This window comes from Cuculus canorus, chromosome 12 (assembly GCF_017976375.1).
Source record: "Cuculus canorus isolate bCucCan1 chromosome 12, bCucCan1.pri, whole genome shotgun sequence".
Classification (NCBI taxonomy): domain Eukaryota; kingdom Metazoa; phylum Chordata; class Aves; order Cuculiformes; family Cuculidae; genus Cuculus; species Cuculus canorus.
The window spans coordinates 18,236,642-18,263,358 of record NC_071412.1 but is presented as its reverse complement, the minus strand read 5'-3'; the positions used below and the strand labels follow the sequence as shown (position 1 = coordinate 18,263,358).

The 26,717-nt window shown below is 43.2% G+C and overlaps 1 protein-coding gene across 3 annotated transcripts in view; it reads right to left on the bottom strand.

Annotated features, from left to right (window-relative positions):
- Positions 1–1,897: 1,897 nt before the first annotated feature.
- PEAK1 (pseudopodium enriched atypical kinase 1) overlaps positions 1,898–26,717 on the bottom strand; it is a 114,003-nt gene continuing 89,183 nt past the window's right edge. For 2 of the 3 annotated variants that reach the window (XM_054077597.1, XM_054077599.1), the window contains exons 4-7: positions 26,073–26,189; positions 24,152–24,348; positions 14,923–15,671; positions 1,898–8,888 (exon numbers count right to left, since the gene is read on the bottom strand). In XM_054077597.1, the coding sequence (XP_053933572.1) occupies positions 7,728–8,888; positions 14,923–15,671; positions 24,152–24,348; positions 26,073–26,189 (2,224 nt within the window). In that variant the 3' untranslated portion in view covers positions 1,898–7,727. The remainder of the gene's footprint in view (positions 8,889–14,922; positions 15,672–24,151; positions 24,349–26,072; positions 26,190–26,717) is intronic. The other variant, XM_054077600.1, reaches the window with a different exon arrangement.

Sequence of the window (26,717 nt, the reverse complement as noted above, 5' to 3'; positions counted from 1 at the left end):
TTGCTTGTGAGCTGGCTGCTTCTATCTGATTCTGGTTAAACCCACTGCTGGTAAGGAGGATGGTGTGGTTCATATGTCAGCATGGAAGCTCACTCACTTGGGCAAAAGAAACAGCTTGCAGAGCTCAGCTGATGCACGAAGATTTTCTAGAAAATCGGGGTTTATCACGTAGAGGAACGCAGATCTTCAGGGTCTGTCTGCCATAAGGCGATTTCTGAGCTGGTGAAAAACTTGATACAGACGTTCTTGCATCAGCTGAATCGAGGCATCTGTTGGCTTCGCTTTGGGTTCATGTCTGGCACAAGCTGAAATGAGAATGCCAGACTGCAACTGCTTAAGGACACTCACAAGAGAGTCTGCACTGACATAACTAAATTAATTAAAAACAGATTTCAGTTAAACTAATAGAATTATCATGTCTTGCAAAGTTTCAGTCTATTTTTAAGTATCTTTTCCTGAGCGGTGTTTGCCAATGACAAATGGCACTGTTTAGCTCAGTGCACCGCACTTTGTTGAAGTGGCCAGGGATTACTCTGGCACAGCCAGAGGATCTGTTGGGCTGCTAAACCTGTCGCATATTTACTGACACCTCTGGAGTCAGGTGCCTTTGTGTTTTTAAAAAGGATGAGGACAATAGCTTGAACTGTTTCTGAAAGGCTTGCAGACACTAAAGATTAAATGTGAAAGGCCTGTAGTTACACTTCAGACTAATTCCGAGCACGTGGAAACTGCCGACATACCTGTGCAAAGCCACTGTTACTGTGGGAAGAACAGAGCCCTCGGGTGCTGTTTGGGTCTTTTTCCATTGCTCCACGTAGGTGGTGTCATCTGTTCTAGACTAACAGACCAGCATCTGCAGCCACCATTGCTCTCTATCAAATCTGGGTACGAAATTGAGCTGTTGTACGAAATTCGCTGCCGCTGAAGTGTGTCTGCATGATCAGGGAAGATGCATATTATCCCATCTGTTTTTCACAGCCCCTCCATCAGGCTGGATGCTTCAAGGTAACGGATCAGACACAAAATTAATTCCGCTGCAGACGACTGCCTTCAAGGCATCCTGCTTTGTCACAGCATATAAAAATTTGACTTAAGACTAATTTTATCCCTTCACAGCAGGTCACTTAAGCCTCGTCTGCACTAGGGAAATTGCTAGCTCTGGCTCCGCTCCTTCAGCGGTAACGGTGTGGAGATGCAGTTGTCTCCCTTCTCATTAATGTGTTGTGTCACCTCTCTCCAAGAAGGCCTTACAGGACAGCGGTTCAATCAACAGCAGCTGCTGGTGGCCAGCTTAGTTTTGGGCTGCTGCTCTCACTTGTCCAGATGGAGCCAAAACAGTGCCAGCCGTGATGAGACTTGCGGGGAACACACCAGAGGTGGCAGCGTCCCAGGCAGTGGCAATTCCCCAGGCTGGGATGCTCGGCTGGAGGTGTGGAGTATCAGTCTCACCAGCTGAGGTACTTTACCTGCCCTGCTTGCACAGTGCCTGCTGCGGCGGCAAACCAGACAGCTACTCTCGTAACAAAACCTTTAGTGGACTCGCCACGTGCCTTTTCCTCAGAAACACACATTTTGGTCTAATTGCCTGGGAAGAGAGGAAAATGAGACAACCGCAGGTTTGATTTGGAGTGTAATAAAACTAGTTTATTTACACAGTAACATGAATGCCACAGAGTACACAGCAAAGTACCACAGCAAACCAGAGTGTAACTGCCCCTGATCACAAAGGAAGGCTTGAAGTTTATATACTTATTTATATAAAAATGTGTAAATATCGATATGAAGCACCAGATAAAGCAATGCAACCAGGAATTCCAAATACAAATAACCCACAAGAATGGAGTTGAAATTAAAAATGAAAACAACAAACCCTTATTGAAGGGGTTTAAAGAAATCCCATTTATAAAAGTCCATCGATTTTTGAACCCCTAATTTAAAAATAATTTTCCCCCTTTTATTAAAAACAAGAACATATTCGTCAATGCTCAGCATAATTAAGTTTTAAAAGAAAAAAACCCAAGGATTTCAACTGCAAAACCTTCTGATACCAACAAGGCAAAGGACAAAGGAACAGAAGTTTTGAGTAATTTTTGAAGAGGAGTTATTTATGAAGTTCCTATATTCAAATTTACACACTCTTAAATATATATTATATATACAATATATAATATATATATTTTCAAGCAAAAAGGAGCAAAGAATACTTTTGGGATACAAAAACTCATATACATACATATATATAAACGCATGCCCACCCGCACTCATATATATGTATGTATATCTGTATCTATGAACAAAGATTTCCTCCATATAAAAAAAGGTCCAACCTCTTCTAAATCCCTGAAATCTTCCCCTGGGGTATATGAGAAAAAAATATTTCTAGTCTGAAGTACAAACCCAATTCTGAAATTCAGGCAAGGGAAATTCCCAGGCAAGGGAAGCGTTTCATTCCTCACAGGCAACTCTGCTCCATCGGGAAGAGTTCTGCAGTTCCCAACTAAATGCGGAGTGAGCACCAGCGCGAGGAGGCTTACGGGGAATGATTTAAATTACATTCTGTGTCTGTTCAAAACCACCGTCCTCCTAATGCTGCATCCGGGCGAATCATGAAATCCATAGCAATGCCTACTAGAAAGGCTCTGCAGCACAGCCGTGGCAGACTCGCTCCTCCCTTTGTACGTGAAAGGCCTCAAGATTCTCCCCAGGAAGCTTCATGGATTCCTCCCTTGAAGGGTTTGGAACGCAGATGATGTTCCCAGACTATTTCCACAGGTGCATTTGTATAGAGGTATTTAAAATTGTATTCTGCACTTCTTTGATGTTATCTTACTGCAGAACTAAGTCATCAGCACATCCGTCTACGTGGACCAAAGGGCTCTGACCGTGCTCTGGATTTTACAGGAGTTTTAGCAGAACCAACACTCTGCAAAACCAGAGTAAAACAGCCAGCCTGGCTGTGTGGAGAATAATGGTTTAGTGCTGTTCCTACAGAGAAACAGCTTCATTCTCCTTTGGGGAAAGGGGGCGAGGAGAGTGCAGAAAAAGGTCTGATTCTGTTTCTGTTGTGTCCCTCAGAAAAGTAACAACCCATTTAAATAAAACCAGGGCTATTTAGTTCATATTTACATATGAATTAAATTGCTCTTGCAGAAACTAATTTGGGTGGGGCATTTTAGCACCAGAATCTAGACACAGATACATTTTATTTCAGCAGCAAATACTGGTTTTACGTGCTAAAGTTAAGGACCTACAGTGTGAAGCTGCTGAAAAAATCCTCCAAATAGCTGAACCCTAACACACATGGGATTTAATTAAATAATACATTTTTCTCTTTCATATGTGGGAATTCCCCTGTGTTACCAAGTCAAGAAGATCCATTCATACCTCGTGGGTGCTGCCGGGACGTGCGGAGCACAGAAGATTTAAGGTGGAACATTTCTCTAAATGCTACATGCATTCTTGCCTGCAGGCCAGCAACATCATATCCTGCCTCGAGTTATCGATTCCATCATATCTGAATACTGAGGTGAGACGAAGTTTCTCTATCTGGACATTTCAGAGGCTTCAGAAGAAAATTCTGGATTCCCTCCTTCCTGAAAATTTGTAGCCAAGTTTTCACTAGTAAATTCTCTTTACCTTCACCTGGTTATAGATAATGACTCGATCAGATCTCAGGTAATTTGTGAAGAAATACAAACCAAACCCATTTTCCATAAGATCTCAGGAGTGGGTTTTCGGAACACCCATTTTAACAGAGGTTTGCATCCCACAGCACAGAGCACGGTGTGCAGCACACCCCCTGCCTGCAGGATCTTACCTTCACCACTTCTTCCAGACTACTCGTGTTCCTCGTCTCCAGGAAGCTGTGTCTGCAGTAGATTGTCAAAGCAATAGGCTTCATTTGCCGCTGCGCTCAGTTGAGCCCCAGCCACCACTATCACTCCCCCTGGGCACATACTGAATTTGGAAGCCCACGGTTTTGTTGCTTTATCCTATACGAGAAACAGCTTAAAGGGACTCATTCATATAAATTCAACCCCAAATCTCATGGAATAGATCAACTCGGTATCATGCCAAGTACAACGTTTAATTCTGTAATGTCTTTTGCATTGTAATGTGGGCAGTATTATTTTTAGAGCTATTATGAAAATAAGATTTCCACCAACTGACCAGCTACATTTTAGTTTTCTGACAAGGCACTAAACGCTGCGAATCCAATCACCGCGCTCTCTCTGTAACATTAGAGAGAGTTTTAATGGCTCTAATAGGATCAGAAACCACTCATCATAATTCTTCAAACAAGCATTTGATTTTCCCAGAATTTAGTTTCTACTGGAAAAACCTTTAGTTCATGTTAAAAATATTTGAATGACAGCTTTTATTAATAGAAAAATATATATTTACAGTCAATACTGTTATCTTAGATTTGCAGCTCTTCCTGTTCTGGAGCTCAACTGAAAGTGCGACATTGCTAAAAAACAATTCAAGATCTGTGCATATATTCAAGTAAGTTATGGCATGCACAGCCAGGGGGTTTGTTCCTGCCATACACAGGATCCCAGTTACAAACAGAACGGGTTTTTTTCCTTTTGCTTAGCAATTATGCTGTAGCATTCTTAGGATTTGTTTACAATCAATTTAATGCATACATTCTCAGATATTTAGGTGGCACAATCTGTTGCCAGGATGGAGAACCACCACGCACGCAGCTACAATCATCAGTTCTGGGCATACCTGCCAAGCCAGCCCGAAGCTCCCCAAGGAATGGCTCAGGCCAGATTATGTTCGACTACTTGACCATTCTTTCTTTTTTAAAGAAAAACACACACAACATTACAAATCGCTAAAGTTTACCCAGTGCCGCACAAGAAAGAGATTGGTAGTGAACATCTATCCATGCTTGGTTACACTGCAGAGCTAAAGTGAGTATTGTTTCATCACAAAAGGTACAAACGGAAATTGGATAGCTAGAGATACAAAGGCTTTGGACCAGCTGCATTAAATATGTACGGTTCTAAAACATTCAAAATTCAATTTTGCATGTGCGCGTTGACGTGAAAGTGACACTGAGAACGTGTCCAGAAACACCTACTGGCTTCAAGGAACGAGCCCACTGCAGTGGCCAGTGGTCCAAGAATTGCTCGCACAGCCTCTAGGAGTTAGGTGAGAAGTTACGTGCGCACACGCACTACGAAACACACACAAAACCAGACCACAGAGAACAAGAAGCCCTACTCATAGCTCAGCACACTGTGACTAATAGCTAGCAGATAGTAGGCGAGTGACTCGTCATGCTCGGTGTAGTTAAGCCAGGAGAACGTTGCCCTCCCGTGTCCAGGTAACACACGGCTGCACTGAACGGCTGTGACTCTTTGTAAAGGTTCCTCTACGAGCTGCTCAGCAGTAGTGTAGAAACTTTCTTTCCTGATGTAGTGGAAGTACCTCGACTACATACATTGCACTTGGGCTTTTAATGCACTGTCCTCTTTTCCTGCATCAATGCCGCCATCCTAACCTTTTTGCCAAAAGAGAAAGAAAAAAAATCATCTATCATCACAATAAAATATATTATCCTTATCCTTGCCTGATCCTTCACTGATACAGGTGAATCGAACACAAGAATAATCATCAGAAGTTTCAACAAAATCCCTAGGAAGGTCACAGAGACAGTCGCTATACTACGGCACAATCGATGTAGGCTTCCACACGCGATTCGGCTTAGCTCTGGGAGATGCCAGAGGAGAACACTACAGACGTTTCAACCGCTCCGGAAGCGCGGTGTGGATCCAGAGCTGGTTCCGCTGACGGTAAGCCTGCAGGACTGTTTGTTCAGGTTCCATGCATCCAGTCCAGGCATGCATACGCTGTATAAAGTGGCTATTTGTTTCAAGGCTGAAGTGAATTGATTCCTCACAGTTTTAACAATTAAAATGAAACATCAATCCATAAAAAAACACATGGATATCTGTGCATTTATGTGCCAGGAAAGGAAAGGAAGGGGCTGCAGATCTAGCATCAGATAAAGGCTGGTGTGTAAAGTGAACACTGTAATGTACAGCTCTAAAAAATACATACAAGAATTGCACATAGATCCATAGGAGAGAAGCACAGGCTCACAACTAAGGCTGTCTGCTTTCCATCACCCCATCAGCACAGTCACTATCGCTTTTTCCCTGCATCCGGATCAGTTTTTAAGGACTCAGGAGCCACTTCAGAGCAATGCTGAGCAAAGATACCACCTGTCCAGTTGCAGAGGTTCCAGGGGAGATGGCCGTTAGGTCAGGGGAGGAAGGCAGCAGTGGCCTCTAAACACAAAAAGCTCCTTCAGGTTGAGTTTTTAAAGATTCTGTCTCTTTAATCCTCACTAATTCCTGCTCTAGTCCAAAAACCCGACTGCAATGCTCTTTGAGCTACTCTGACAACGTTCCATTTTTAGGGAATAAATGTTGTCTATAGCAACATTAGCAAACACTGGTTCCAACAGACAAGAGATGCAGCCGAGCACCGCTGCGGGGAAAATGGATCACGGTACTGTTAGCTGTGGCTGCCAAATTTAACGGCTCCCTCAATAATTAAACAAGTGTTTTTGCCCCCGTGTTTTTACCCTTCGGAGAACTGCATCTGCAGGAAAAGTGTCTCCATGTGGCCTGTTAGCTACACACAGACAAGCTCTAAACATTTCCATCTCCTGCCAGCACACCAGCAGAGCCAATTTCAGTCCCACTTTGCAATATGGCACAAGTGACAAGTGCAAACCAGAAACAAAACAGAAGAGGTGGCTGTTGCTTTCATTCCCGATTCATAAGAGTGATTGTCAGAGAAGGTTATGTACATCCTATCCATTTCAAGTCGGGCTTTAGTGCCTTTTGCGATGGAAGGGGAATTTCAATTGCTCACCATGTGTTGTGTTGTTCTTGAATGAACGTGGTTATAGCTGCGGTACATCATCAGTCCAGACTGGTGAATGTCATGTAGGGAATGGGACAAACAAAGCGTGCACATTCTGCTTTTTACTGCAGAGGTCTTAAGCTAAGGGTAATCATCTGATAAAGGCAGCACTGTTGGAATCACGGATCTGTGGATAGAGAGGATATGGGTAGGCAGGGAGCCAGAGGAAAGAGGACTGAACGCAGATGCTTACTGCCCACTGACACGTGCTGCGATCAGCAGGACACCCACATCTGGGAAAGGAAAAAAAGAAGGTGTAAACTGTAAGAGACAGATCAGAACCTGGTTGAGATCAAAAGAGAGTCCAGCCCACTTGTGGGAGAGTAAGCCGAGAGAAAATGTTGTGGAATGGAAACAAAGGAGTGTTTTGCAGCACAGTGGCTCATTCGCCTCACCTTGACAACTAACCCATCTCTGCTTGTGGTCACTGCCACAACCAATGCTGCACACGGAATCTACAGAACTGCCCAGAAGAGGACAGCAATTTGGTTACTGCAGTGGCTGAATAGTGGTATCAACAGTGGCTCTCCCTTTCAGCCAGATATGAATGACACTGTCTGATCCAAATGCAGTCGTGTATATCTAAAATCGATCCCTAACAGGCCAGGCCAGAAAGTGACATTTCTGTCACTGGGTACACAATGTTTGCTCCGAGTTGCTGGCTTTGATATCTTGGCTGGTTTTTAACACTTGCAGGAAGTGTGAGCCTTAGGGCAGGCTGGAGCGAGGGCTGGGGTGGAGGCGGGGGGTGCTTCGTGAAAAGCCACAGGCTCTAAAGACTAGTGCTGCTGCATGATTCTCACAATGCGGTGCAGTGAGTCTACAGTGGCAAAAGCCAGATATTGACAACAAAGCCAGTCTTCCAGAATAACTCCACAGTCCCTGTCCAAGGACTTTTCTGCAAACTTGATCATCAGCAGCGTCCTTTTGATATCCAGCCAGTTCTGCAGTACAGCATCTCTCCGGGCAGGGTTGGAAGATGTACTTAGAGCATGGAACAAATCCTCACGTGGACCCCAAAGCAAACACTGAAGGATTCCCTTGGCTTCTGATATCAGGATCCTCTCTGAAGGGTTGGGATTCAATAGACAGCTGGCAAGTTGTTGAAGCCCTTGAGAGTAGAGGGAACGGCAAGGGATCTTGGGGAGATCAGCACGAGTATACTCCTTCTCCTTCAGCTCTGGATTCTCATCAAAGGGATTGGGTAAGTGCAGCATTTCATAGATGAGGATGCCAGTCTGGAACTCATCACACTTTTTGTACTGTGTTGCAGTGATAATTTCTGGAGCCAGGCGGGACTGATCCCGTAGGACCTCAGGATCCACCATGTGACTCTTCTGCTTGGCCTGGGAGAAATTGCTCACTATTAATCTGGCCGGGCAAGCAGTGCTGGCACTGGGCTCCACGGACTCAGAGCTCGGAGGGCTGCCTCCTGGTCTGGAATGAACCAGCAGCAGGTTCTCCAACCGCAGATCACAGTGGGTGATATGATAGGGTTTCAGGTGCTCCAGGCCCAAACACAGCTGTAAAAGGAGCAGACAGACCTGCCTCTCATATAAATCTGGGCTTTTTGCATGGCGCGGTGCAGATTCTCGCACAAAGTCAGCCACTGTTAAGTATGGGACCTCCCGCGTGATGACCACAACACGGCTGCGTGGCTTGCCAATGGTCCCCTGGTTGCTTGCGCTGTCTTTCTGTGCAGCCTCTGTACTAGAAGGAGCGTCTCTGTTCGTTTGCTCAGCCTCTTTCTCCTCTTCTTCCTGCTCTTCTTCTTCTTCCACCTCTGGTGCATCAGGATCCTCCCATGGAAGGAGACGAACTGGCACTTCAGCAAGGAAATGGCCACAGTCCTGTTGGATGTTGAAGTTGATAGCCAGGCTCTGCCGGATAGAAAGGCTGTGATAATACTGCTGGGATTCCTTAGCTTTGCTCTTACAGATCTGGGGGAGGAGAACAAACACAACAGACACAACATAACTCTGACATGTGTAAACTCTACATCCCTTTTTCCAACATGTACCTTGCTGATGGGTATCCACAGTCAAGCCCTAAACACCTGCACTAAGCAGTTCCTCACTGAACTGACCTCGGCAGAGCATCCTAAGGCACAGGAACAGGCTCCATGGGATGGTACGCAACTGCAGACGGAGAGGTGCAGGCAGTGCTCCCTGGGCATATGTTATTCAACAGAAAATACAGTTCAGGCAGGTTGCCTTTGGTCAGAATAGCAGCTGATGTACGCTAAATGCTCAGGGACACTTATAGTACATCACCTATTTATCCATGTAATTTTATTACGTGTTCTTCTCTCCGCTTTGTTTGAAGTTTGAACGAGAGAAAAATAATCAATAGCAACAGGAGAGTCAAGGAGACACACATAGACTATTTGAGCACGCGATCAAATGATCGCACATGACTTAATTCACACAGCATAACAAGTTACTGCTCATCAGGTGAGTTGAACGGCTGCACGTGTGCTCCTTGCCCACTGAAATGGGAGCCCGTGAGCTGCAGCGGAGCCGGGCTGGCACCGCACCTCCGCAGTGAGGGGGGCAGCGTGCCTGACAGGGGTGATGGGCGACCTGCCTGCTCTGCCCACATGAGGAACGGAAACTCCTCAGAACATGGTACTGCGGTTGCTTTCAATTGCCTGTCAAGATCCTAGGTATATGTTTTTATTTTGCCATATAGAGCTGTATCTCATTTCTGTCCAGAAATAACTTGAGAAGTACATTATCACCATAATAATTATCCTTACAGTGCCACAATGACAGGCACCTTACAACACCCCCCTTACAACAGCCTCTATTAGGGTCTCTGTTGGAAGGCATTTACTGATTAGAATCGCAGCCCTACGAAGACTCGGGAGCGTTGACCTCCGCAGATTCAGCCTAGCTCTACTGGCTTCACTGGGATCACTCAAAGCATGTGAGGTAAAGTGTATGTTTTACGCTTCACGTGGCTCATGAAGCCTGCAGAGCAGTGTCTGCTCTAAAATCTGAATCAGCAGAGCCAAACTTTGCCCAACATCAGTTCTTAAATACAAGTTTTTGTTTCAGACTTCTCTCTTTAGAGCAACAACACAGAAATTAAAGACTAAACAGTATTCTGATTGAAATCACTACTAAAATGACTGTATTAATGAAAACAGTTCTCCCCTCCTTGTTCTGCTGCTAAGGAAGATAAGCAATAAGGAGAAAAAATAATCTCTAATCCCACAAGTGCCCAACAGTGATGGCTTTTGGACACTTCCACTTCTCCTGCTGAATACAGGGAAGCCCATGGGTACATGAACACGCATGCAGTATCTGCAAGGACAAGAGAGCCGAGATCTGATTAGAGATGCATGTTTTGCCTTTGTTTACAAAGCACGCGAAGCAAGACGTGGGAGAGGCAGCAGGGTTATTTAAGGATGGTTAAATTGCTGACTACACCAACACTAACATTTGTACAGTAGATAGTTTGTAATTGGAAGGGGAATAGAGAGCCAGGCTGTCTGGAAGCAGCACCCAGAAACCGGAGTGTGACGACAAATGGGAATTCAAACAGTTTGTAAAGGAGAGGCATGCAGCAATCTGATGCTCCTGTAAGCACTGGCCACTCTTCAGCTTTCTGCTGTGAAATACAGCTGCCCGAGTCCAGATAGGCCCCGAGGATTCAGACTGCAGAGTTCAAATTCTGATTTACCAATATCTGATGAGAATGGGGAAAAGGTACTGAAAGCAGTAGAGACAAACTCAGTTTTCTTATTGATCTGTTCAAAGACAGTTTATAGAATGTGAATTTTATTTACTGACAAACTGGCACTATTTTATCATTTTCTGAGTTGCAGCCTCTATCAGGACTCTTTCCAGCTGAGTAGTGAATGCTAGCGTTTAATATATTAATGAGCAATAATGCTCAAGCCAGGATTTTAAACTGGAGTAACTCATCTATCACCCCAAACTATCATCTGAAGGACCAAGACTTAAAATCTTCAAGATGATTTTAGGTAGAGTAAGTCACACAACCAAAGTCTGTATTTGAAAAGATTTAGGGAACAAACTGTAAATTCGGTGGCCTAATTAGTGACTGCTTTAGCCTGCTTGTGATGAATTGCTGAAGGAGTGGATAACAGAGCTGCTTTTCTGTTTGTGACAGTTGATTCTGTCTCAAAACTGTGAGTAAATTTATGGCCCAGTTTTCTTTGTATGATTTTTAAAGCTTTTGTCTGTTGCAGTCATCTACTTTAAAAAAAAAACACAAAAAAACCCAAGACTCCTGTGGCCCTTCACATACACAGTGTGTTGAATTCTTATTTTTGGGCACAGGAAAAGCAAAAGGTGAAAACACTGAGTTAAAACACCACCAACAGCAAGTAGGCTCAGTCAGTCATTTACCATTTGCTTTAAGGAAACACAATCAGCTGAGCTGGGAAGATCTGGTGGGTGATAAGAGTTGAAAGGAAGGTGTTGATAAGGGTCTGGCCAGCCTCATTTCTGAACCTGATAAAGAGCTGGTTGTTCAAAAGGTGAAGCAATGTTGGTAAAAAGCCCTCCCATATGATGCAAGAAAGCAATGAGAAAAAAGGAGATAGACTAATAGGAAGGAACGGAAAGATTCCATCTTTCTCTTCACTGGAATGCAGCCATCATGCACCTTTTCTTTAGTGCAGCCACACCAACCCAACTCCCATCACATTTACAGGGACAGGGCGGGTTTCTTTATATCCTGCCATTTCAATTTTCTTCCCCCACTTCAGCCTCACCCCTAAGAAGCAAGATTTTAATGTTTCAGAGCTTCTAAAAACTGTTCTGCATTCGCTTTCATTTTTCCTTTATGAGTCCAGTAGCCTACTGTGCCATCAGCTGACTTCCACTTCACCAGCAGGGAATCTCATTTCCACTCTGTCCTATGCATTTTACAGGACGTCAGCGAACTCAAAGCAAGATGAATATTGTGGGAAATGAATTTACAAGTGCTGGAAATGAGAAACACAGAAGATCACAAAGACTGCACCATCTGTGCCGCTTTGTTGTATTGCACAGAGGGACAACTGCAAATGAAATTCTGTGTCGAGTGAAAGCTCGCTAATCCCAAATTGATAGCTTGTTCTTGGCACAACCTTGTTTTCCAAGGAGGCCAGTTTGATCTCTGATTGACCTCATTTTCTTCATCTGGCCTTGGAAAAGAGCTTTGACTTTTTAATAATCTGCCAAAATAGAGACCTTCTGCACTGCTGTGACTGAACTCGGAATGGGCTAAAGGTTAAATGGACAGAGCTTTATTTGGATGAGGGATGGAGTTTGGGGGTGGCCTTTAATAACGCTTGGCTGAGAATCTCCCCTAGGAAACCGAGTCACCAAACACACACACACACACACCTTAGCACACTGTGAGAGACTAAACCGAATCACCAGACACGCACCTTAGCACACTGTGAGAGACTAAACCGAATCACCGGACACGCACCTTAGCACACTGTGAGAGACTAAACCGAATCACCGGACAGGCACCTTAGCACACTGTGAGAGACTAAACCGAATCACCGGACACGCACCTTAGCGCACTGTGGCAAACTGTGCCTAACTAGAAAATAGTTGTCAGCTGTAGCCAGGGAACTGCCAGGCAAACCCAGCCCAGTACTGCTTACTTCTGCACTGCTCTATTTTGTACCTGGGACAAAAATCCTAAGGTTTCACTGCTAGCACTTCTGCTGCCCTGCAGCAACCAAAGCAATACATTTGTAACTGCTCCTTCTGAGCAGTTTGCACCTTCGCAGTTCCCGTGATCCCACCTGAGCTGCGCTGCCGCACCTTTCCCCGGCCAGCACACGTGCTGCCCGTCACAACCCTGCTGGTTTTTCACACTGGTATTGTTCCGTGTAGCTTCTGAATCATGACTTCCACGTGTACCTGTCAATGATACAGTACGGTAACGCCCTGGAGAGTTTAATATTGAAAGTGGAAGTAGTTCTCTCCGTGTCACTGACACAGCCATCGCTGCCATCTAAGAGTTAGTCATTCCGAGGAACTGGTTTTTTTTCAGGAAGATCCCTGTTGTATTGCTGCCTATTCAGTCTGTGTAGGGATACTGAGACCTGAAACATGTGGTACAAAAAGCCCGTGTGCTTTGCTGCTTTTACATTAGCATAACCTTTCCACTACATATTTAGAATCACTGATAAGACTGTGGTTTCGGGGGAGTGTTTATCCATAGTGTCCCAGATCTGCCAGCTACTTAGAGGATGGTACTGCACTGAAGGAAAAACACCTTAGGAACTGTTAGTTATGCAAACGTTTCTTGTAAGGGAAATTATGTTTTTTCCATTTGGAAAAGTAATTTTCTGATCCCAACTTATTTACTATTTTTAATTATAATGCTTCAGTCAAAATAATTTCCACGTGGCTTCCTGTATCTTTTTTGCACTGGATATTTACTGGCAGACGAGGTGAGAGGGAAGCAAAAAATCTAATACAATGCTTTGAAACAGCACACCCGTCTGAACAACTTTTCCTCTAACATCCACACCAAGAGAACAAGGTGGGCTCCTTCTCTGCCAAAAGAGATCATCTTTCCCCGGTGATACCACCAGAAGGTGGAGGCACACTGGTATATTCCTTTGCACAAAAAGTTCATTCTTCTAAATTTAATTCAGCAGCCACCAAATGGTTAAAACTTCATTTTTAAGACTGCTTTCATAATTCTACTTTTGGAGATAAAATATTAAAATTTTTTTGACTTACGCATTAAGACTTTCAACCTCTTTTGGGGGTGAATCTCTTATTGTCTACAAAAAGACCGTTAAAAAAGCCCATTATCACAATTTTTCTCAAGTCTAGTGTTAAAGTCACTGAACTTAAGAACTGTCTGAATCTAAGCTAAAGAAATACAAAAGCTCATGCCCACAAATCTACCTTAAAAAGATGCCTTTTCAGATTCCAGAAGCACAGATCAGTCGCACCAATCTTACCTTTTTTTTATACCTTTCCTGTAAACAGTCATGCAGGGGTGGTAACAGCATCACGTTCCTGTAAAGCACTACCCTTCTGAGAATGTCAACGTCCTCTATAAGGAATAATCGATTAGGCCTCTCATGCCTGTGCTGGGTCATAAATTGTTTTATCTCAGCTTCAGCAACAAGGAGCCAGCAGTTCAATGGTTTGCTCAAGGTCACACAGGAGGCCTGATAGAGCTGAGTTTCAGCTGTCTTTCTCACTATCATCCTACCTGATAAGCATTGAGAACTTTCAAGATACAGTGCTCAGAAAGAATTACCCACATAAACTCCATAAAGTAACAACATCTAGAGAGATAGCTGCGAATTACTCATTAATATGTTAGCAGTAAATCTACTAGATGTTATTTCTGTGCGTTCACTGAAAAATAAACAGACACAAATCAAATGTTTGTTTAGTAAAAAGCCACAAAAGTAACCCTGACAAGTTCCATTTTTTGCAGTATAGCTTCTAACACTGATGGCTACAGAGAGCTTGTGACTGGCTGGTAATGAACATTGGGGAGAAAATGACCATGCATGGAATCATAAATTAGCCTAGAACTCACATGTAAAATTACACATCGCTAAGCATGAAAAATTTTGGGATCTTTCCTAACTAAGAGCGGTGATTTGCTATTGTCTTAATGCCAGTGAACCAAAGGATTTTGTTATTTGCAAGTTTCCAAAGAAGTGCTGACATGCACTAAAATAACACAGCTTTTTCTTCAGCGTGTCATTAAACAATGACAGAGTTGGTTTGATTTGGCTTTAATAATTTTGGAACTGAAATAAAACCAGATCAAACAAAGCAGAACCAATGCAACACACGGGTGAAGAGCCGGTGTCTTGGGAATCTTACTGTTCAGACAGTGCTGCTGCATGCAGCGTGCTTATATTTGCTGGACCTGTCACTGCGGTGTGTGTAGCAGAGTATGGTTATTGGTGTTATGTGCTGTCACTGATGCCAGCATTACCGTTTTTCAAAACCCTCTTACCTTGACTGCGTAATTGTTGAGAGGATCTTTTGCGTAAGAAGCTGGGTAGTAAACCGCATCGCCTGCCTCGCAGCACGGCTTGTCACTGGTCAGCCTGAAATCTGACCAGCTGTCCACCCCGAATCGCAACTGGTCTTTTTGTCCAGCCATGAACAGGTCTTCACACCTGTGTGCCAGCTTCTTCAGTGAATCGGCGTGAAGGCTTCGGATTTTACCTACCACCTCGTCTCGGTTTTCAATCCCTCGATAAAGTGCTTGCCTTTGTGGCTTCTGGACTCCTTTGCCCTGCTTAGTCTGCGAGATGCGTCTCCCCGTGAGAGACTCCATACTATTGGAACACCGGTCCTTAATACTGATAGTGGTTAGGCTGGAAACACTGTTTGTTGCTGAGGTGGTTGCCCTCAGTTTTTCTGCAGGCCTGTCCAAGGAATCTCCTGACTCGTTGTCCAGCACCTTGAGCTCCAGGCTGACGGAGGAGCAGGCGCTGCTTGCTTCCCAGTTGGTGTCAATGTCATAGGTGGGATTGGCCACAACGCACAGGTTGTTCTCCAGAGCCTGCTTCTGGAGATCTCGGGGAGTTGGCTCTGTGTTAGCTCTCAAAATCGTTTTCTTTGGCAGTGGAGGTGGTGTTGGCTGTAAGTTGTTCATTGTCTCCTGGTCTACTAGTCCTCCAAAGGCAATGGCATCATCCAAGGCTCCTTTGGGCTGCCTCGGCTGCTTCGGAGGTATCATGGCTGCTCTGGACTGGCCTGCGGAACAAGAAAGTAATAGTAATGGAAGATGAAAGTACTTTGCATCTGCTGCTCATATATGCACTCCGCCAGTGTTTGAAGAAAACCTAAATACATCTTTGAAACTATGAACTGACGAGCTTGGCACCAGGTACACATCGTCAGACAGCCACTCATTATTTGTCTTGGCTTATACATGAAAATCAGTTTCAGTGCTAGTGATGACGGCTTTTAATATCACATGGGATTAACAACAACAAGTGCAAGCAAAAACCAGAAGCACTCTGGCCAAATTCCAGGTCCAGTAATTATACTCGGCTTCCCGGAATCCCTTCTGCAGGTCATCGGCTGTAACATTATTCCTCACTTCCTGTTCAAAGCCACCGCTTTCAATGAGAGTATGACCATAATTTGAGATTACAACAACATCAATATTTTTTACCCTACAGTTTAAAATTCCCTCTCCCACCTAGGACTTCCTTTAACACATTTCCCTTATCTCCCTTGCCATGGGTACCGTTACTGGCAACACTACGTTCATAGATACCCTGACCTAGATTCAGTTAAGAGATTCCAAAGGGCAGGTTACAGACACAAAAGCATGGGATCTCCACTGACAGGCCGGCTCAAACATTTGTGTATTTCTAGGGAAGATAAACTTCCTGTCATCCGTTCTGGATGGCTTTTAGAGAGGACAATTAGATTTATAACTGCCTGAGTCCTTGGAAATGAAGAATAAATAAATGACAATAATATAGGACAGGATAAAAAAGAATAAACAGCCAATACGAATTACCAACTCGTTGCTCTGGGGCAATTAAGCAGTTGTTACTCATACCAAAATGAGATTTTTCCACTCTTAATAATCAACCGCTGTTTTCAGAGAAATTATTTTATGAGTTCTCTACTATCCCTGTGAGGTTCATTTGACTGTTGTGGTAAAGTGAGCAGCCAATCTGTACAGTTGCAACAGAGCAGACATGAAGTGGATGCTCTGTGTAATTGCAGCTGAACATCTCTTCTGAAAGGGAACTGCAGGTACAAAGCCACTACCACTATCTGACTATTTATAACATGTGCTGAATCTTTGTAAAGAGAGGATTGAACTAGAACGCTGAACTGACTGGGGGGAATCTCAGCTGCAGATTTGAATTGCATCACTTTGTTCCATAATTAATAATAAATGACCCTGAATTCTCTGAAAAGAAAGATAGCTTCCTTTAAACTTTTGAGATACGCTGTTACAGTTTTCATCAGTACTGCAGAATCTAAGATCCTCTTGGCCAGGATGCGTGAAAGCCTGGAATGCAAGGTTAGAATACGGAAAAGGCCTTCCTAATTTCAGAAGACTGAAGAAGACTGTATTTTTATATGTATCCACAAAGCAGCCCTGGCTCTTGAATTCTTAACAATCATCCTCTTTCTTTTCAGTCATTCCAAGGAGATGACATCACAAGTGAAAATTCTATCTCTATCTTTCGTTTAAGCTCAAGAAACTCTCAGAAGAGCCTTATGGATTCTGTGATAAGCCTGAATGTTTAAAATCTGGTTTTTGAGCTGGAAATTCTATTAGCTTTGTACACGTCTGATCGTCCGTACAGGACTGCGTAGGACTGCTCCCCAGGGTCATCACTTCTTAGCTCCCACAACACAAAAACTCTTAAAAGCTGGAAATGCTGGAGGATCCCTGTGTGTCTCTCTTAAATCATTGTCAAGGTTGCTTAAAAAAATGAACACTCAGGGGAAGAACCTCTGCCTGCTCCTTTCTGATCTGGGTACGGCCGTGAGCATTCTACGGCAGCACCAGCCCTCGGCAGGGTCCAAGAGAGGCACAAGAGAGATTGGTGTGTGTATGCCAGGCATGCACATCCAGATGCCACAGTCGTGTGTATGGTTCTAAACAAGCTCATTTCTACTTTGTATCCAGTCTTCTCACTCATCCACACTTGTCTCATCTTTCATAGTTGCTTACTCTTACAAAACCTGTGACCTATGTACTTCTCCCCCAGCAACATTCCGTGTTAAAGATCACTTGCCTCTTTTCTCACTCTCGCCCTCTCCCCCACTGCGGTATAACCGCCAGGCTGCTGGGGTTTCAGTAAGGCTGCTATTTCAGGAGGCCGTTTCCCAATATGTGTTTCTTGTGTGACTTGCTAAGCCAAGGGCTGCACAGATGCTAGAGAGAAACAGCGAGAAAACAACTTGGAGCAAGATGCACCTCTCCAGCAGTAGCAGCAGAAGCCGCCTCCGAGAACGGTAAGGTTTACAACAGCATTTCTCTTGATTCTCTTATGTCCTGTCTGCTTAATGGCTCTGTCCTCCACACGCCAGTCACACAAATGCAAACAGTGACTTTCACTAGCTGTTGCTTTTCCATAGCTATTGAAGCTGTTGACATCAAAACACAACTAAAGGAGGTTTTCCTAACCAGAAGCTGTCTTTGCAGATGTGGTGGGGGTGGCAGATGCAGAGAACTGCACCTGCAAGTCATTACGTAGTTACTTTATCAAATATTCGCAGCTGAGGAAAATGAGTTTGTACAGCCCTGTGGTGTTACAGCACAGTTTCTCCCCAGAACAACAAAGTTTCCATATTGAAACCTATCCATCCCTATTAGGTGTTTGAAAAGCTTCATTTCTGAGCTCTGCCTATGCTGAATTCTCAATGCAGTCCATTTCTCTCATGCTCACTGGGTCAGTCTTTCCAGCTCAGCTTCCCTCAAGCAGGATGCAATACTGAATGTTCCACAGTTTTTTAAATTCATTGTCTAGCAAGAAAAGGGCTGTCTTAAATTTTGACCCTGTAGGCACAAGAATGTTCTTTTGCATCCACGTACTGCAGAGCATTTGCCTCTTTCTCCTCTTGTGTGCTTACAGCCCATCGCTCCCTTACCTGCCGCAGCGACTCCCCAGCATTCCAGGGTTCGGCCTCGGCTATGCTCTTGGGAGGCAAATGAAGGGGAGGAACAGGCACAATACTAGGCTACCACTTACAGAGATCTTTGAAGTGCCTTCCAGGCTGTTCAAAGACAGGGAAAAAGAACTCCTTATGGACAGCAGCTTTCTGGAGAGCTTTAAGTGATTCTACACTGCAGTAACACCTTCCATTAGAGAATCTTACCACGCTACTGACATTTTAATATTGAGTCTCCATACACCATGCAGAGGTCTGAAACTCTAAGTTAGCCCTAAAAAAAAGAATTTATATTTTATTTTTCCAGGTAACCGCTTTATCATCAGACTTCGCATTACAACCCATTTACGTTAGCTCATGAAACTATTGCATCTGACACACTGAGACTGGGTTTAATTCAAATTTATGTCCCTTAAGCACATTTTTCATACAGAAATGACACGCATAGTTGTTGTTTAGATTTCTTCAGTCAGTGTATCTTTCTTTTCTGCTCAGACCAGATCAGCAGTACCCATGCTAAGAGATTTCAGAACTGTGAAAGAAAATGCTTCTTTGTTTGGGAAAACAACTAATGGTGAATTAGGCAAGCCAAGTAGGGGACAGGCTGCACGCTTCCATCCTTCCCTGAACAGAACTATTCCTGAGCCATCTATTGCTCTACAACACAGAACATATGGTAGTCCAATGCACCAATGAGAGCAGCTTCTGTGCTTTCCCCAGACTCACTGTAAGCTTTTTCCTGATTATACGCCATTACCATCTCTCATCCAAGGAGAACGTCCCTTGTGAGAAGAAGTCAATTAGAAAACAGAGCTGAAAACAATACTTTAGTGTTCGCAGGGGTAACCAGGGGATTGGCAGGATTACTAACTCAGTTTCAGTGACCATTACAGTATTATTTAATCCCTAATTCCCTGGTGTAAGGATTTACATGAATGAACAGGACCCAGAGGGCTAAAACAACCGAAATGATTCTCTGCCATTCCTCAACTTATCCCATCAGTGTGACAAAAATTTTTCTTCACGTTTTGCACCGAACAGCAAAAGGTAATGATCACTTGTTACAACACAGGTAACCAATCTTCCACAACCACATCTATCAAAACCCTAACAACACTAAAAATCAAACTGTGGACTCTTTACAGTGGAGACCAGTGAGAAAGAGGAATTTCAAGCGGCTCCTGTGCGATAGGGCGCCAGCTTTGGCAGCCTCTACTGACTTGTTTCTCCCCACACCCAGGAATGGAGTCAGATGTCCCAGTAATTCTCATGTTAGAAAGTATAGTTATAAAGGATGATTTAGGTATTCACTAAGTACAATCCACAGGCTGGCTACCTCCACTATACAAATCCCCACTCTCCACCCTTGTCCCAACCCTCGCCCTAGTCCTTTCCTCCTCCTTGTGCTTGGATATTGATCACCCTTTGCAATCTGCATTTTTTTAATAATACAGAGCCTGGAAAAAGATTGCTCTGTAAAAGTAGCAGATCAATTCTACCGATCTTTAATACCAGTGCAAAATACATCAATCCTTAATAAGCTTTTACCCTTACTGATAAAATAGCCAGCTATGAAAAGCCCCAAAAATGCACAGCAGTATCCTCAAAGCACTACAAAAACGACCAGCAGACTTCAGAGCCCCTTTCACACCAAACACAGTACCTGTAAGACTCTGTTCTATAAAATTATTCTATACATGAACATGATTGTTAATCCTATATCATACTCACATGTTTCCATGCTTATTGTTAATTTAATAGATAAAATCTTACCAGAATGGTAATATAATCAAACTGACCTTTGTGAACTAACATGCCTGATGCCCCTCCAGTTCCTGCCCAGCAGTGTGGGACTGTGTGCAGAACCTGGGCTGCAGGCACTGGGTTGATAAACGCGTCAGACACAACAGCCTGTCTGCCTGGTGACTTGTCAGGTCTTGCTACACGCCTCCCATTACACCACGTTAAAGACACTACCTGTATTAATTATATCTCATACAAAATGCACTGCACTGATACTGTAATCACTGTCTGCCACTGAACTGGCAGGTTTCATCAACAATGATGTCACTACCTCCTTGACAGCCTGGATGAAGCCCCCCACCCCTGTCTAATTTGCTGACTGAGGCAACAGGCCATGGCAGATGCTGGGATTTGGGATTTTTTACAATGTCAGCAATCATAAACCCTAGAAAATTAGCCTTATGTAAAATAACCTATTCTTTTATGAGTATATTGAGAATATCTTAGTCTACTTATAGTGATGCAAACTCAATCAAGTCTGTTTCCCCAACAAATTCAGACTAAGGTAGAAAAATGTTAAAGCTTGTAAAGGAAAGGACTTGAGCCATCTAGTCTATCGTCTGCCTTATGATAAACTCCTGGGCTTACCTGAATTAACTTCTGTTACAATAAGGGCACACCTTAAAAAAGAAACATCCAGGCCTACCTTACACGTCTGAACACTTGTTTCTGCATCTAGAGTGAACTGGCAGCCACTGAATTTTGTTAAATCTGTTGTTGTTGATACCAAAGGCATCCCTCATCACAGTTCCGCCCACCACATGAACATCCACACCATGAGCAAGACAGACTGTTTCTTTGATGAGCTAAACAGGTTCAGCTTCTTGAATAAGTCCTGATGAAGTGCCTGCCACAACACTAGGCATTCTCAAGGCTTTTCTTTAGAGCCTGTACAATTTGTTTTTTTTAAACATTCTTCTAACACTGTGGTCACCAGGGCTTGACTATGGCCATGGCAGTTGCAGGGTGAGTATGAGATACACATAACCTCTCCACTCCTTCCTATGTTGAAGTGAACATACTGGGCTCTCTTATCACGTCATCATGGTGGGACCCCAGGTTTCCTCAAAGCCCCAAGTCTTTTGAGTTGTACCTGATTCCCAGAGAAGAATCCTCTGTCCTGTAAGGCTTGCTATATTTGGGTTTTTGTTAATTCCTAGAGGTAAGACTTTACACGTTAAATGAACAAGCAAATCCAACCCAGCTTTTATACATGAGCTCTTCTCAAATTTGGCATCTGTAGTTTGGTTCCTGACAAATATAGGCTGGCACACTTGCAGTTCTTGTTGGCAGGACTATAAGCCGATGATGCGGCAACTCCCGTGGGAGCATGGGAAGGCCAAAACCAAATATATTTGAGGGCAGTCCCTGATCTCAACTATTGCCTGACTGCCAATGAGAATTTACCAAAGCTTGCCATTATTTCTGTTCATAAAATTCCATCTGACATATCACAACTCAAGATCAGACATTTATCAAAGCAAGGACATAGTATTATCTGCTTTCAATAAAAACACAGAATATATATGAGGTAAGCATTTAAAATTGAGTATTGTGCATTATGCTGCGAATTACATGTTATGTTCACCTCAGATATTTTACAAACTACAGACCACAGTGTGCAGCTATATAAAGGCAACTGCAGTTACAATTGCAGTTGAAGCAGGAGTCAAATGTGATGTAACTTAATTATATTACCTATACTCCACTCCTACTATCCTTTATCTCAGTCACGCACACCAGCATTTGTTAATTCTACAAAATCTATGATTTTGCTACTCAGGTGATATAAGCTGTGAAAACAAGCAGGAATTATTCTGTACCCCTACCTAGCAATCCCTTGATAGCTATCGGAATTAGAAAGCAAGGTTGCTCAAATAAACCAGAAAAGAGTTTGAATAGCAGCCAGAGAACTCAGTGCCATTTAGGGTAGCACTGCTCTTAATAACAAGCAGCAAGCTTGCCAAGACAGACCTAGCCAAGCCTAAATGTTAACTCTTTCACACCTAAAATTTACTTTGGTGACAGCAAATCTGAAAGGGACACAAGAATAAGGAGAAGATGTTGCATAAAATGTTAAGGGTTTCCATTTTATCTAGTTGCGCAAAGGAGCAGTTGCACACAGGGACAACATTGGCAAAACTGAGGGCTGAAAGAAGTGATCAAAGAATCACTTTGGTTGGAAGGGCCTTCTTGAGATGGCCTGGCTTAGGCATGGTCAGCTGGAGCAGGTTGTCCAGGATCAGGTCCAGTTGGGTTTTGTCCGTCTCCACAGATGGAGACTCCACAACTTGTCTGGACAACTTGCTCCAGTGCTTACTGGTATCTTATCACATTTTCCGTGAGTTTATTAGTCCCAGTTTGTGAGCTGCTGTGGGAAGGACAGAGCTCTACAGACAGATGCACACCTAACTCTGCATGAGGAAGCAGCTGCCATCAGGTGTAATATCTTGCACAAGAAAACTGAGTAAAATTTAAACAGAAGATTCACAATATTATTAGTTTGGCCATGAAATGCAGGTCATTCCTTGACTGTATGAGCACTCTGGCTAAAAAAATAGCAACTCACCATGAGGATTAAGTGACATTTCACACATGTTGATCCTTCTGTACGTCAGTCTGGTTAGGAACATGGGCTAACGATGCTACAAATAGTTTTGATGTAGCTAGATCTACTGCATGGACTGTATCTGCAATGTAGCTGTGTCCTACATACAGCAAATACATAGCTGCAGATATATATGTGTATATCAATGACCTGAAAAGAATTAATTAGATCTTTGAATAATTCCACCTCCCTGAAGTTCATGATAGATGTCAGTATCACTCTTGGGCAGCATAGTTTTCCTCCTGATGCTTTATAAACGATACCTAATTAACATTTCATTAACAGAAGACACTAAAAGGTTTGCCACTAATTCATATTTAAGCAAAAAAAAATGCAACAACATCACTAAATGTCAAAGGAATGTATGCACCTGGGGGTTTAAAATTCAGTTCTTGATCCCTCAAGCCTGCGTGGACCTGCCAAACCCTGCACTGGTGAACCATCTCAGTTCAGTCACTTTACCCTTGCCCAAGTATTTACTAAGTTGGTGTGCTCACAGGACGGGAGTCCTGCTGGAAAACGTGTCATCAGAGCTTTTTATTCTTCTAGAATAACCTGGCTGTAGGTATTCCTAAATTTGCAGTACTTCAAATCAAAACACTTTAGAAAATTAGGCTGATAATATTGATACCATACATTGGAAGCTGCTTGTTTGTCTCCCTTATCTTCCAGAGAAGCCCTGCGCATGAATATCTTTTTAACAGAAGCCAGGAATTGAGTGACAGTTGAACAGGCTGTGCAGTACCTGCAGGACAGTCATACTTTAAAAAAGTCCTACCTTTTGGTGAAGTTTGGAAAAATATTGAAATCTTCTAATAATTTCTAAAAAACATTAGGTAATTTGTTCTGTGTCTTCAGGCTTAACTCTCTGATAAAAATTCATCCAAATACATAAGTAGATGTGTCTTTCAAAAGTATTTAAGATGGTATCATTAAGGGCAATTAAAAAATTGTTTTAAAATCACAGGAAAAAAAACTTTGAGTTTGTTTGGCTGGGTGTCTCAGAATGACACATTTGAACTTATTTTCTAGAAAACAATATTTTAAACTTTGTCTTTAAAAACTGACCTTCTGAAAGTGTGTTGAGCTGTTTAGAGTACAAGGCTCTTCACTGCCTGGAAAGGTATCCAAAATCAGATCTAATCTAAACCTTTTTCTGTGAGAATACACTTACCTAAGTTGCTGTACGTGGCACTGCACGGATTTAAGTCAGGATAATTTGAAGCTTCTTCCTTTTCTTCCTCCCCTTGCGGGACACGGACAGATGATACCGGAATGACTGAGGCACTGCCGCCATTGTCCTGCTTCACAAACACAGCTCTGGGAACGCGAGGGGATAAATCCTCCAGCGCTGCATCATCGGGCACTTGACTGAAACAAGGACAACAAAATCACTTGGAGACCAGAGCTACCGGACTCTACTGGCAACACAGCAGATTAGGCAGTAAATACCTTCAGGAGAGGGGGTGAGCTGGTAAAGAAATGAGCTCCTTTCACCCTCCTTTTTAAAAGAACAATTTTCCACAATATTTACTTTCCTTAATAATAAGAAAAAACTTTTAACTGAAATAATAACATATAGTGGTTCATGCCTTTTGTACAAAAGGCATAATAACACGTTTTACAGCTGGCTACTTCACCCCATGGATGTATGATTCTGCCTAAAACACACAGGATGCACAGGACAGCAGAGTTTAAGGTGCTTTTTGCCAACCAGGACAATATTGCTGTAATCAAGGATACCGAGGTATAGCAAGGAGGCTGCTCAGTCTTAATGAATGCATAAAACTTTAAAGATGCTTGTTAATATACTGGTAGGATTTGGGGAACTGGCTTTGGGGAACAGAGCAGTAGCTCATCTAAGCCAGTAATCTATTTCCCATATAAAATTCTCCAGGATTAAAGTCTATCTGCATTAGGCCAGCTGCAAAAGGTCATGAAGACATTCTTCTGTGCTTGCTCTTCGCTGTGAAGTTTTAATCAAACTGTGATAACTTATAGCATGGATTCAATTGGTTTCCGTGGATATATTTATTGCAATATGATTTAAAAGTTAAGCGTTATCTATAGATTAAAAAAATGTTCAGGTTTATTAAAAAACCTCCAATCTTACTGAAAACGTAGCAGCAATTATAAACAACATACCACAAAACCCACATCTGAACAAAAATATTTCTGTGCTTTTATACCCATCCCAGGCCAAATCATGTGTCCTGTTTACTTGTGCTCATCATTACAGCCTCAACAAATAGAGCAGCCAGAATTTTAAGTAGTTGTCACTCCCGTAAAGGACAGGAGTAATGTACTTCCTTCCAAGCACGATCTCCACCTCGGGGAGCTGCACAGAAACTCCATTTTTGTGTAAAGATTTAAAACTTCCCCAAAGAGTTAACACAATTGTAGGCATCCGCCTGGCTCTGCCAAAGCAGAACTGCCGAGAGCCATGCTGCACAATCTCGTAGCGATCCAGGCTGTACACAAAGGTTAAACCATGCCAGCACTTGGCGGAACACAAGACCCCAGGTTCAGTGCAGCGCACATGCTGTTTTTACTCAGACTCCAATTTTCACTGCAGGCCAATACAAACCAAACTCATTAGAACTTGTTAGTAAAGAGGAAAAATGGGAGAAAGGTGTAATCTTTAACCAGCTTAAAATTGTTCATTTTTAGTACCATGCATAGGAATGGTGTGAAGAACATTCCATGTGCCATAAACATATCCACATTAAAGAGTTAATCTAATATTGTTTCAGAGTAAAGTGTACATAAAATTAAAGTGGTAACGAGGCTCTCAAGATGATGAGAAATTAAACTAAAGACCTGTAGTTGCCATAATTCATATACATACCTGCCATATGAGCGTTTTCTTTAAGAAGAAATAGGTTCTGATAGCTTTACAGTACTCTTATTGTCACAAACTGGGAATTATCATATCTCAAAGTCAATGTTTAGTATTGACGGGTGAGGGAGGACAGAACATACTCATTCTCCAAACCAGACACATGCAAGCACATACGCTAAATCTAAGCTCAGAAGCATTTTGCCGAAGTAAACCAACAACTAGAAAGGAAGAAAGAAAAAAAATACCAACTCACCCACTGTACTCACTCACACAATTCCCCATTAAAGGAAATTCTTTCAGGGCCTTCTTGAGTCTTTTAATCATGTCTTGAAACTCTGGCGAGCCATTGATTCCACAGTGCTCTGGGGTGCTACAAGTTGTGCAAGCTGTAAGCAAGAGGGCTGAACTCTGCGCAGATACACCTACTGCACCTTAATGTTTACCTTCGGGGTTGGTCCCAGGATTGCCAAAGCGCCCCGGGAGCCAGGGAGCTACAGCCCTGCCTTCTTAACTCTTCCACTGCCTCCGTGGGTGAAAGAGAGTTCACAGTCTGCTACATCACTGTTCTGGTATGACAACTATGGTCTGAGTCACGGTAAGGAGTTAAGGAAGAGCAGGTTCAAATTTCAAGGAGTTAAGAACGTAGACTGACCTACTCTTCGAAGTCAGTGGGTCTCTCAAATCCGTATCCCACCACTTTTAGTGTCTGCATCTCAGACATTTTAAATTACAGCAATGAGATGTCAGGACATGAAATCTGTGGGGAAACGCTTCCCTGTAGCTCAACAGCAAAGACAAGAGACCAGGCACACAGCGCACTGACTCAGAGAGTGAAATGCCAGCTCCAAGAGGGAACAACAGGGGAAAACCTCCTCGCTCTGTAAGCTGCAAGAACCAA